The sequence below is a fragment of the Astyanax mexicanus genome, chromosome 1, assembly GCF_023375975.1.
Source record: "Astyanax mexicanus isolate ESR-SI-001 chromosome 1, AstMex3_surface, whole genome shotgun sequence".
Lineage (NCBI taxonomy): Eukaryota > Metazoa > Chordata > Actinopteri > Characiformes > Acestrorhamphidae > Astyanax > Astyanax mexicanus.
Genome location: NC_064408.1, coordinates 110,502,501 through 110,516,243, shown reverse-complemented (window position 1 = coordinate 110,516,243; position 13,743 = coordinate 110,502,501). Strand labels below are relative to the sequence as shown.

Here is a 13,743-nt window from a genome sequence, read left to right as displayed (position 1 = left end):
GCTATCAGCTGACAGATCCCCAAAAGAGCACATTTGGCTTTATCCAAGCTTCACATCAAACACAATGCAGATGAGCAGATACTTCTGGATAAATAGTGTAAGTTATATTACTTATATTGATTACCTTTTAGTATATAGAAGTAAAAAAGTGCTTTGGAGGATGAAAATTTAGTGCGTCTGTTCTAAAAACAAAATACGTAATGTCCTTATGTAATTCACACAATACAGCAGTATGCTCATACAATATAAAGGGCAGTTGTTTTATGCTGAAAAAAGAAAAAGAATGGTAGAAGATATTTGGATTGTTTGTGGGATTTACAGTCTATTTATTTATATTCTAAAGGCAGTTCTGCTCCAGAAAGCTCTGTAATTCAGCACACGCCGCAATTCATTAACCAATCGCTGTGTTTTGTATTCCATTATCCAATCACGGCCTTATCAGCCCACCTCTTACCAGCCGCTGATGGCGCTGGTTGGCCAGGAGTTAGGGTTAACATGGCGTCTGCGGCAGGACAGACAATGTCGTTATCTCGTTATGAAGACGCGTGGAGACTGGAGACTGCCCGGCTTTCCCAGATCCCACCCGATCAATTATCCAATCAATAAACGCATTCATCAACTTTACTTTTATTTTCGTCCTGTTTGCTCATCTAAACAACTGGCTTTCAGACAAAGACGTGACTGTGTGTGTGTGTGTCCGTGTGTTTTCAGGGTTCCTGGAAAACTGCGGCAGTTTGTGCTGGATCTTCACTCTGGAAAGTTGCATAGAGAGTTCCACCACGGGCCTGACCCCACAGACAGCACCCCAGGACAGGTCAGAGATTACACACAGGCTTCAATATAATTACCTAGGGTCTAATATTTTGAATAAAGTGCACCCTCTAACTCTGTTACATAGAATTTCTCCACCTGTCTCAGAAAGCTACAAATAGGGCTGGACAAAAATTCAATGTCAAATTATATATCACGATATAAAGTGTTTTAATATCCATATGATGATTTTTGAACACCATTTCCAATATTTCATTTTATCCAATTTTACCAAATAATTACTCTATTTGTTAACACTTTATTTAAAGTGTGCCTTGTTGTAGGCACACTTGTTCTGTAGGCACAATTATTTGAATAATCCCAATAAATTACACAAAATAATTTGAATAATCCCAATGAATTTTACACAATTATTTGATTAATCCCAAAAAATAACACAAAATAGTTAAAATAATCCCAATGAATTACACAAAATAATTTAAATAATCAGTCAGAGATTACACACGGGCTTCAAGTTAATGAACAGGGTCTAATATATAGAATAAAGTGCACCCTCTAACTCTTTATTCTATTACATAGAATTTCTCCACCTGTCTCATGAGAACTACAAATAGGGGACAATAATTTAATATCAAATTATATATAAAAATAGAAAATGTAGGGGTGTGACGAGACACTAATATCACAAGACGAGACACGATACTGGGTGCATGAGAACGACACAAGACGAGATTTAAAAATAAAATTTTAAAGAAAACGTCAAAAATGAAAAATGGCTTAAAAACTTGAGTTTTATTTGACAAAATCATATAACACAAACTTAACAGACTGGTTTCTCTCACACATTGATTCTATAAGAAATAGAAACAATAATATAATAGAAAGTGCAAACAATAAGTGCAAACCGCAGCCAGTCATATTAAGCCTATGGTTTGTGTTTTTTTTCTCCTAAATCTCTTGTAATTTAACTATGCATAAACATAACCAGTCATATTAAGCCTATGCTTGAAGTGCAAACAGAGACAGAACATTTAAATACAGTACAGAGCTAAGGGATTAGTACAACTGCATATGAAAGTCACGTGTATTACAGTATTTACATATGGTTTGTGTCTTGTTGGTCACTCTGTCACCGTTTATTGTTTCCACTGGAGCCAAAATGCAGCCAGATATACATCTTAAAAGTAGCAGAAGCATCTTCTTTGCAAATGCCCGAATTTTCCTCTTCTGCTGAAAGCTGCTCTCACTGCTCAGCCACCACACTCGCTGCTATCGCTACTGGGTTGCCAGATCCCTCTTTAAAAGTCCACGCTAAACTTTTTTTCCCCGCGAGACAGGTTTAAGCTTGACATTTGTATGGGGAAGAAACACTGCTTTACAGAGTTCGTACGGTCATGAAAAACATGGAGAAGTTGTGGAATTTGAAATAGCAATTTCCAGGCCTGGATTAGTTCTGGAAAAATAAAAATACCCAGAAAGTTTTGAAAAAGTCATGGAAATTTGGTCTACAAATCTTTGTGTTTCCTTTTATCTACGGAGAAAATATATTTTGAGCTTACAAATACGTCAGCTCAGAGTTAATTCAGTGTGACACACATTTTATTATTAAAGCATGTGTGTCAGATTCATTTTAGGACTACTATAATCAATTTTAAATTATAGTTTTAGTTGATTTTTGGTTTTATTGTCCATGTCTGCACTGTTTAAATAATCGTATGGTCACAAAAATGTGTCTTGAAGGCATGGAAAAGTCATGAAAAAGTCATGGAAGTTTATTCATTAAAAAGTGTATGAACCCTGGCTTTAGCATAATTCCCTTAACAAAACTACTATCCTAACAGCTACCCTTCATTTATTGCATAAAATGTCCTATGTAATGTTATTCATACTGGCATAAGCTATTCATAAGTAGGCTATATATAAATGCTTTGCAAATGCATTATTCAGTGCTTATGATTGTGTTATGGAGCCCTTAAATCCAGTGTTATTACAACATACATTTAGAGCATCTGTCACTGATTGACGTTCATCGCAGGGTTTTACATTACAGTTGTTCTGTGGCTTTTTGTGACTGAAACTAAAAGTTACATTGGGATATTCGTTTTGTCGCTTTGCCGTATCGCCCACCCCTAGCTGCAAACGACAGTGTAAAATTAGGCCATGCTTTTATCATCAGTGATAACTGCAACATCTGAGGGTTAATAATTACTAAATCAGCTGACCTTTCAGGCATTAAAGCGTATAAACACTGTTTAGTTTATTTTTTTCTGTGGGAAATTTCTGACTGTATTAGATAGCTGCTTCATTTGAACTGTCATTAAAGGATTAGAGGCGCTATCTGTAGTACCTGCTCCCCGTTAGATGATATTTGCAGTCATTTGCGTCTGCTCCGCTGTGATCAAAGGACGAGCCTAGACGTCAGACTGGAGCTCAGCACATCCTCCTGTCAGAAGCCCTGGAAAAGCATGCAGGATACAGGCCTTATTTCATTAAGACTAATGTATGTAAATGAAGAGCCAGGGCTGGATCCTCGGGCATCTGCAGAACTGCATATGATGCATCAAAACACCAACTCACTTATAATTGATCCGACTGATCCAAATAACTGACTGTTTGTGTGGATATCTGACCAACAGTTATTAATTATGATGAAATACACCCAATAATTTTGATCTAGAACAAAAACTGATTAATCCCAGTAGATTACACACAAAGTTGATTATTTTGAATAAATTACACAAAAAATGGATTAATATTCAAAATTATTTGAATAATCCCAATGAATTACACAAAATAGTTTAAATAATCCCAATAAATTACACAAAATAATTTAAATAATCCCAATAAATTACACAAAATAGTTTAAATAATCCCAATAAATTATACACAATTATTTGAATAGTACCAATAAATTACACAAAATAATTTAAAAAATGTGATTAATTGCAGTAAACTGCAACAAGTGATGTCATTGTAATCAACTACACAGAATCTGCTTAATCCTGGTCAAATACTCAAAATAACTTTATTCATCTCCATTGATTACACAGTATTATGTGATTTATTTTAATAAACTACACAATCAGGATCATATGAATTACTAACTTATGTGATTTGTTGCAGTCTGCTACACAAAACATTAAATAATTCAGTTAATTCCGTTCAAATACAATAAATTATGCAATTAATCCTGACCATCTTCACAAATTAATGTTGTTAATCCCAAATAAAATGCAGTGAACTGCCCAAAATAATGTTATTGCAGCTACTCAAATGAATGTGATCTAAATACATCAGCTACATACATCATGTACTGAACACATGAATTCATGTATTTTATTATTGAGTTTGACAGCTCTAAACATTTTTATTTATTTTTTTTATTCCTCAGCCGGAGGGTCCTAATGAAGTGGCCAGCAGTCCCCCAGAGAGCTCCTTCCAGAAACTGGCCCCCAGCGAGACGCGCTACACCATCCTCAGCAGGGACCGGGACGAACTGTGACCTCCACCCACGACAAAGCTACCGTATCATCACCCAGCCCAGAACCCAGGCGGCCAGCTGCTGCTGCATCACCTCTATTTTCTTAACTTTTATTTTGGATAAAAAGAGAAGTTTTTTTCTTTTTGGTGAGATGGAGAGAGAAAGAGAGTGAGAGGAAGATTGATTTTACTTTTATTTTTGGAGCTTGTAAATATGTATGTGCTCAGTGGGTCAGTCTCGTCTAAATTAAATATGGATTTTCTTTTTTTCTTTTTTTTTCTTCTTTTTTTTTGTCGACCCCTAGGTTTTTGTCTATCTACTTTTTTTGTAGGAAGAGAAATAGACAGATAAACATTGATGGTCCTCCCTGTTGGGGTCCACGTGCTCAAACCAGTTTGGATCTCACGTGCAGGCCTGTGGAATCATGGAAAATTAGCTTCCAGATGAATCTGCGGTCAACCTGTGGTCCCTAACTTCAGTCCTTCAGTCCTCAGTAGTGTGTGAGTGTGCAATTGAAAGAATGAGTATGTGTGTGTGTGTGTGTGTGTGTGTGTGTGTGCAAGCATGTGTGTGTGTGTGTGTGTGTATGTGTATGTCTGTCAGAAGAGTGTATGAGAGAGAGGGAGCCTTGATACACGTGTTTATTAGTCTGTGTTCTTATGTACTGTGGGGTTCCAGACTCGTCGCTCGTTACGATCCAGACTCGGTAGTCTCATATCAGCCCATTCCACAAGGATGAGTGGTTAGGGGGCGGGGTTTTTGCCAGGGGTGGGGTTTAGAGGGACGGGTTATTTGTAAATCAGTCATCTCAGAAAGGGGAATGGAAACCAAAAAAAGATAAATTAAAGAAGAAAACATTTTACAAGACTTTCCTGTGTCTTCATGTGTTTTATATTAAGGTCAGCCTCTCACTTGCCTTTTAGTAATGCATGTTTAATTCCTAACACATTGTTTACAGATACACTTCCATTCAAAAGTCTGCAATTGCTTCATGTTGGTTATTTTATTTTATTGTAGTCGCTGGCAAGGGAAAACTCTGTATTGCCAAATAGTTGCATTTTTACAGAAGAGGAGACAACTAATTGGTTAATTTGTAATTTGGTCCATTCATTATAAAATTTTAACAACAACAATTTTATCATGATTCACACTGTCAAAAAGTGAAAATCTGCAAAAATGGCAATACAATGTTTTTGCTTGACCATGACGATGTAAAGTGCACAATATATGCTAAATATTGTAATATAGACACAAAAAGGTAATTTTCTAATAATTTATTCAATGACTGGCTTACGATTTGATCTCCACTGCATTCTGAAAATATTGTACCTTAATAATATAGTAATTTTACTGTATGTACAGTGGAGCTTTCTCCAGTTTTTTAACAGTTATTTTATTAATCAAAATCTCTGTTCATAATTCTGGACTTTATTTAATTTTTATAGACTCGTATTAATGAGTTGATTTTGAATATATCAGGACATTACACAGTGTCATGAAATACTGAAATTTGCATTAATAAAGTTATGATCCTATTCCTTGGCTGCTGCTCTACACTTTAAAAAAAATGAAAATGAGTCAAAATCAGCAAATGTACAGCTCTGAAAAAAAAATGAGAGAGCACTTCAGTTTCTGAATCAGTTTCTCTGATTTTGCTTTTTATAGGTCTTATGTTTGAGTAAAATGAACAACATTTCCCCCAAATTCCAAATAAAAATATCGTCATTTAGAGCATTTTTTTTTTGCAGAAAATGAGAAATGGCTGGAAAAAAACAAAAAGATGCAGAGCTTTCAGACCTCAAATAATGCAAAGAAATCAAGTTCATATATATTAAGTTTTAAGCGTTCAGAATTCAATATTTGGTTGAATAACCCTTTTTTATCACAGTTTTCATGCATCTTGGCATGTTCTCCTCCACCAGTCTTACACACTGCTTTTGGATAACTTTATGCCTTTTCTCCTGGTGCAAAAAATCAAGCAGTTCAGCTTGGTTTGATGGCTTGTGATCATCCATCTTCCTCTTGATTATATTCCAGAGGTTTTCAATTTGGTAAAATTAAAGAAACTCATCATTTTTAAGTGGTCTCTTTTTTTCAGAGCTGTATATATAGAAAAAAAAATTGAATTTCATGAAAAGAACACCTTGCCAACTGTGAAGAATTGGGGGTGAATATACAGTACATGCTTTGGGGTTGTGTTGCTGCCAGTGGCATTGAAAGTATTATACTGCTTAATGACAGGATGGATTTTACAAAATACCAGCAAATCCACAAAATATGATTTAGATATATTTTACATTATGAAAGTAGTACCTGTTTTGAGGTTTGCTAAATATATTGTGTTTATGCTTGATTATTTATAAAAGCTGCTCACTACTACTTTTTCTTTTTAAAGCATAACTTCCACACAAGGATGCCCAAACCTTTTGCTTAATTGGCTTTAGTCCTAACTTTCTATCTGTAGTATTTCATTTGACGTGGTTTAACATGGGCTAGCATTTTTGGAAGTTTTCTCTTTTTTTCTCCCCAAAAACAGCTCAATTAAAGTTAAAGCAGAAGGAGCATGTGTGGCAGGAAGTGGAGCTGGAAACAGTGAGTCATGCTTCACCCTGCGCTCGTATGTTCACTGAGGAACGTTTCTTAAGTCGGGCTTTTTTTCTTGTAAGATTCATATCCGACGACCACTTTGAGGAAAGTGGAAATCACGAGGAGTGGGCGTTTAAATGAATAGCCTTTCGGATGTGTCTTGACATCATCTCGCCCACCACAGAAACCCATGACATCACAACAAGTGATGTCGTCATACGCATGCCGCCGACAGCGAGACGGTCTGCCATCTTTTCCACTGAGCGTGTGTGTGCGTGTGTTAGCGTGGAAAGTGTGTGGTGTCTGGGACGTAGACGCGAGCTGGTCCAGTGTTTTGACTGGGACTTTCCCCCTTTCAGACAGTTCCAGACGCGTGTGTTGTGTTATCTGACTGCACAGCTCATCTACACTCTTTACACACTCTCTCTCTCTCTCGTTCACACTCTAGCTGTGGTGCAGGGGAAGTCCTGTGTTTGTTAGCAGGAAGGCGTGGGGCTGGCTTTTGTAGCTCAGACCAGGCCTTGTGTGTCCTTGGGGCTCTCCCACAAATACCCCCCAAAACAAACATGTCCCCAGACTGGGGTCATCTGCTGTTTTACACGTCTCAAGAACAAATCAATGAATAAACAACTAAGGTGCTGCCACTATGATTGGGAGATTGCTGGTTCGAATCCCAGTCATGCATCTTGCCATCAGCTGCTGGAGCCCCGAGAGAGCACAATTGGCCTTGCTCTCTCTAAGTCGGTAGATGGCGCACTCTCCCCTCATAACTCTACACTCTAAAGGGTGATGTCGCTCAGCACAAGGCGTCTGTGAGCTGATGTATCGGAACCGAGTCACTTGGCTTTCCTCCGAGCGCACTGGCTAATGGTGCTGGCTAAGCGCTGGCATGCTTGCTACATGTCTTTACCTTCCTTGTGTTGTTGCATCACTAGTGATGGGGGGGAAATACAGCTGAGTAGCAGCTAAATGGGTGGGACGAAATACCTTTCAGATATTTAGAAACATTTTGTTTTTAAGGAATTTTTTTGCATTTGGGAGCCTCCTATCAAATATTTTCTGCAGTGGTATGGTATGAACTATATACTTATAGTATCCTAATATGACTGGTTTGGCAGTGGGTTATCATTTTTCACTAACAGGTGTTGCTGTAAAGTTATGTAGTTATTGCTGCCTGTTTTCAATAATACCTGTTTTGTGATATGCTAAATGTATTGTGCTTATGCTTGATCACACTTTGGAGTGATGAAGGAAAAAAAAAAACTCATCTACCTCCTCAGAGAGAGCTAGGCCAATTGTGCCCTCGGGGCTCCGGCAGCTGATGGCAAGCTGCATGGCCGGGATTCGAACCAGCGCTCTCCCGATCGTAGTGGCAGCACCTTAGTCCGCTTAAATGTCTATTTAATTGAAAGCCAGTGCAAGTGGGTTACCATTTTGGACTAAAAGGTGTTTTGTAAGGTGTTGCTATAAAGTTATGTAGCTTCCATTGCTGTCTATTTTCATTATCAAACCATTATTTTTAATATTGTGCCAGATGTGAGTGGCTCCTTCTGTTCTGATTTCGCATTGCATTGTGGTAAAATAGTATCTGTCATAATTCTTACTCAAATTCTTATCACTTATTATTAATATTTAGTATGTGATTTGTTTATTGGATTTTAGTGCTAAAACCTTAAAAGAGGTGTAATCTGTAGGGGTTGCCATTATTTCCAATGTCAATTTTTTTTTATTAGTTGTGGTTTTTCCATTAGTTTTGCTAATGGAGTACTTACATTTTTAAAGTTTCATCAGAATTACCTTAAGATAAAGTAAACAAAGACATTCAGAGTGGTTTGGTTTGAAACGCTCCATTCTTGTGAAATTTGCTGAGTCAGAATTGTAAACAGAAGAGAAAAAAAATACTTCACAGGAAACCATCACACTACATGGTTAAAAATAGGTTGTCTGACTGCGGAGAGGTGATTTTACCAAAGTTTAACAGCTGAGACATATAGTGCCTTTAGATTTTGGACACTGTAAAACCTGTAATGGAATTTTATGTAAAGCATGGTGGCGGTAGTATTATTTAATTGGGTCACTAAAGGAGTGACTGGGGAAAAAACTTGGTCTAGTCTGTAAGAGAACACACAGTTCAGATTGAAACAGGACAATAACCCTAAACACTAGGAGTGGGAATCACAGCGCATCCCACGATACAATATTATAACGCTACATTGCCCATGATAACGATGATATCACGCATATATTACCAGACAATTCTCTGCTTCCAGACTTCACGGTGTCTTTGTTACTGAAGAGAAAATATTGATATTTATTGGCATGTATTGATAATGTATAGCCAAGAAAAATGGTACAATATGTCACAATATTTTGTCTAAACACACTTTCTCCAAACCAACCAAAAATGTATTAAAATGGTCCAAAATTTATTACCTGAAATGAACTGAGAATCTGTAGTATAAACAAAAATAGATTTTTCCTACAGTCCTCATTCATACATAAATTATTTATTTGTAAGTGTGTTGCAAATTTAGTTTTTTTTTTAATTACTGATATTGTTCAACCACTGACAGTGATATGTGTATTAATATATCCAGTTTGAATTCCAGCAATAATTTTTAGGCCAAAATGCCCCTAGGAAATGAAATGTGTCCATATACTTCCCTACAGGTCATATTTTTCGAGCTGCAGCCACCACTGTAAAAAAATCATTTAAGTTTCTCAACAATTAACAAATTTTAACAATAATTAAATTGTTCAACAGCAAATTATACAGAAAATCTGTTAAATTCCATATTGATGAAATGATATGTTGTAATTATCACGTTCGTTCCCTATATGTCAGCCGGCCAGCCAGCGACTGAGCTCAGAAAATGAGAGCGAGGACTCGAGTCGTCCACTGTTGTGCAATAAGCAATAATATATTCTCAGTAATTGAGGCTAAAAAAGCAAATCGATGAAGCACAAAAGGCTATTGTTCAGCTTTTCCACCAGTCCTTCAGGACTTTGATCAAATAACATTTAAATCTTGTTTGTGCTGAAGGAGCCCCACAGTGAATTGATTTCCGTATTAGATTTGCCTTCTCAGTGGCCTCTGCTGTCAAAGCCTTAAGGAAGCAACATGTAAGCTTTTGGTTCTACAGCTCTGAGACACTGTTGGTAAATGCTTGATGAATTTAAATATAACCCTTTATTGATAAATATGTCAGAATTAGGCACATCTGAAATGTCAGTATAGGCACTAGAACAAAAACTAGTCAGTACCTCATTAATAAACTCTTTCATTAATCAATAATTGAAGGAAAAAAAAACAGACTTACAGATATTATAAAGAAACATCCCCCGTAACTGAACCAGCCATCATCTTCCAAACACAACAGGCATGTGTTTTCTATTGTGAAATGTAGGCTGGACATCAGCTATGACACATAAAACCTTACTGATAGCCTGAATCCTCTGCAGTACATTAGGGTCAGGCAGGTCACATGGATTTCTATGAAAAAGTCCAACAAACAAAATGTGAAAGTATTATATGAACCATCAGGTTGTGAATCAAAACATCAAAAGTGAGTGTAACTGATTACAGAATGACTGAAACAAGCTGCAAATACAATAATAATATTAAGAGGAAGAACCAAACTAGCTTCATGTTTTTAATATTATATGTAATATTTATTTTATATACAATTATATTAAACCCAACCCACAATTTATTAACATTAAATGTAATATTAAACCATAAAACTCACGCGCCTGGTTTTGTGGACATGGGTTATGCCTACTCTAGGAATAATCTGTTTAAGTTTTAAGCCCTTTTGGCTCAGAGCAGTCCAGCGGGCTAAGGCGATCCTGGTTATTTAGCTTTCCATCAGCTGCCAGAGCCCAGAGAGAGCACAATTGGCCTTGCTCTCTCTGGGTGGGTAGATGACACTCTTCCTTCTCATCACTCTAAAGGGTGATGTCGATCAGCACAAGGCGTCTGTGAGCTAATGTATCGGAACCGAGTCACTGCGCTTTCCCCCGAGTGCGCTGTAATGCTACTCAGCAATGATACATCAGCAGCAGTTTAGAAAGAGGCGGAGTCTGACTCCACATGTGTCGGAGGAGGCATGAGCTAATCTTCACCCTCCTGGTGTGTTGGGGCATCACTAGTGATAGGGGGAGTCCTAATGAGTGGGTTGGGTAATTAGCCTTGTAAATTGGGGAGAAAATGGGATTTAAAAAAATTGATGTAAACTTATTAAGTCCTTTTCACACCCGAATCCCAAATATTATCAGGTCATTTTTTTTAAGGTATTGTTAAGGATTTGCTTTTAAATAGTATTTTACTGGTATGCATGTTTGTACTCACCCACCTTTCCAATTTGAAACTAATTAGGGGTGGGACACAATATTGATATCGCAATATATCAGTTTGCGTTACATTATCGATACGTGGTGTCAAATATCAAAAAAATTATTTGCGCTTTTATAGGTGCTCTAAACTCCCTAAGACTTGCCCCTTACTAAAGTTATTGCTTTATTATTCCATGTTATGGCTCTAATCAAATAAATAGAGTAAACCTGCAGTGAAAATTATTGGTTGTCAATTTCTGTGAAACTGACACCATAATTGAATCCATAACTCCTGGTATTTGATTATTCAGGAACAGTGATGCTGTGAAGTGTCATAGAGAATTGTCTTGTTATATATTAGGTTATAGTAACATGCAGGTGATTTAGTACGCTCACTTTACCACTTTAACTTCTGTTTACTTTTACAACTAGAGCCCTTTGATTTCCATGATGTGAAAGATGTTTTAGTTATAAAACAAAAAAATAAATAAATATGAAAAAATTGGATGAATAAATAAAAAAAAGAGTTTTTTTTCCATGGGTAACTAGTGTTACACCTCACCCAGTCCCATTTAATTACTGTTCATGTGTAAATCTCTCTCTGATATCAAACACACAGCATCTAATATATTAAAGTAATCCCTTAAAAGAGAGATTATTATTTTATTTTTGTAGTATTGCATTTGTGACAGTTTATATTTAGGATGTGATCCTGCTGGTGCAAAAAAATATATATAATAAAAAAAAACTGTTTGAAATGTTCTTAAGCTTTGAGCACAGAAATCCATGAAACCTCTTTATATAAAACAATACTCAGAAATTTGCAGAACAGTTTAAGAAACATTTCCAAAAAACAAAAACATTTTTAGAAAAGGTAAACTGATGTGAAGCAACACAAGACTTTGGGATCAAATTCAGTTTCTTAATTAAAGCCATTTGGTCAAAAATGCCTGATTTGTATGACCACATTTATATAGTACTGCAATCTACAGTAGAATAAACAATCAGAAAAAAAATTATGGTAGCTTTGTGTTTAAAGGTAAACCTCCCTTACCAGAAAGCAGACTGCCTGCCTTTCTGCCTCCTCACCCATCATCAATTCATTCTGAATGAATTGGCACCATCCCTTAAGAACACAGGCACATATATTACACTGTACACTCCCAGTCTCGCGAGCAATCCTATCCATATCGCTCATAACCCTGCATAAGACCTGCACGACACCCCAGTGAAAGCCTGCTGTCTGTGCAAACGGCCACAGCCCGCCGGATCAATAAAAGAGAGCCGGACTTTGTTTACTATCATTTGAAATGTGCTCCGATAAATCGCGTCGCCCGCAGCCACAGTAAACTCGTGAACGGTTTGACTAACAGTCACGTCAATACAGAGGTACTAAAACACACCCGTTAGGATCCGGAGAAAGAAACCAGTGGCCGGTTTCTTTTCTTTTTTGGCTTGGGTGTAAAAACGGTTGACTATTTAAGGCATAATAATAGAGATCAGCAGTAAAAATCAAAGCAAGTCCACTTTATGTAGCCTGTGTGCTGTTTTTGTGGTTTAACCCCTTAAACTGCAGACTTATTAACCAATAACCTCTTTAAATTATTTAATAACTGCTGTGAAACCTGTAAGCTGTACGTTACGTACAACAGTTATTAGAGTGAAGTCTGCAGTTTAAGGGCGAAAATACATTAAATACATTAACAAAGCATAACATTATGACCACCTCTTTGTTTCTAAACTCATTAATTATCTTATCAGCACCATTGAGAACATAGGAGCACTTTGTAGTTGTATCTTGAATCTGTTTCTCTGCATCCTTTTTTTTATAATCCTTTTTATTTGTTATGCTCTGTTCTCCAATGTTCAGAACCCCAGAGAACCACCAATGAGTCACTATTATTTGGGTAGTGGGTCATCATCAGCACTAGACTAAAGGCAGCATGCTAAGGATGACCACTACAAACTGTGCAGCAACAGATGAGCATCCACAAGGAGGACAATAAGTGGACATGAAGGTTTAAGAACTCCAGCAGCACTGCTGCGTCTGATCCACTCGTTCCAGCACAACACACACTACTAGCCCACCACCACCATGTTCATCATGGTGTCACTGCAGTGCTGAGAACAATGACCCACCACCTAAAAAAAATACCTGTTCTGTGGTGGTCCTGTGGGGTCCTGATCATTAACAGGTGAAACAGATGCATTACAGTCTGTAATTATAGAACTATAAAGTGCTCCTATATGTTCAGTGGAGTTGAAAAAAATGATAATGGTCAAAATGTTATGCATGTTCGGTACATGCTGTAGATTCTTGTTTGTGTACATACAGCTCTGGAAAAAAAATAAGAGACCACTTACAAATGATTTTCTTTGATTTTACCAAATTGAAAATCTCTGGAATATAATCAAGAGGAAGACGGATGATCACAAGCCATCAAACCAAGCTGAACTGCTTGCATTTTTGCACCAGGAGTGGCATAAAGTTTTCCAAAAGCAGTGTGTAAGACTGGTGGAGGAGAACATGCCAAGATGCACATGCCAAGTTATTCCTCCAAATATTGATT

At 37.0% G+C, this 13,743-nt stretch overlaps 2 protein-coding genes across 2 annotated transcripts in view; one reads left to right on the top strand and one right to left on the bottom strand.

Moving 5' to 3' along the window:
• Positions 1-5,787, top strand: part of erp44 (endoplasmic reticulum protein 44) — a 32,305-nt gene extending 26,518 nt beyond the window's left edge. The window contains exons 10-11 of the mRNA XM_022679550.2: positions 712-814; positions 4,163-5,787. Of these exons, the coding sequence (XP_022535271.1) occupies positions 712-814; positions 4,163-4,273 (214 nt within the window). The 3' untranslated portion in view covers positions 4,274-5,787. The remainder of the gene's footprint in view (positions 1-711; positions 815-4,162) is intronic.
• A 4,222-nt stretch (positions 5,788-10,009) lies between these two features.
• Positions 10,010-13,743, bottom strand: part of stx17 (syntaxin 17) — a 22,762-nt gene continuing 19,028 nt past the window's right edge. The window contains exon 8 of the mRNA XM_007229452.4: positions 10,010-13,743. This exon is cut by the window's right edge and continues 578 nt beyond it. The gene's annotated coding sequence lies outside the window, so the exon portion shown is untranslated.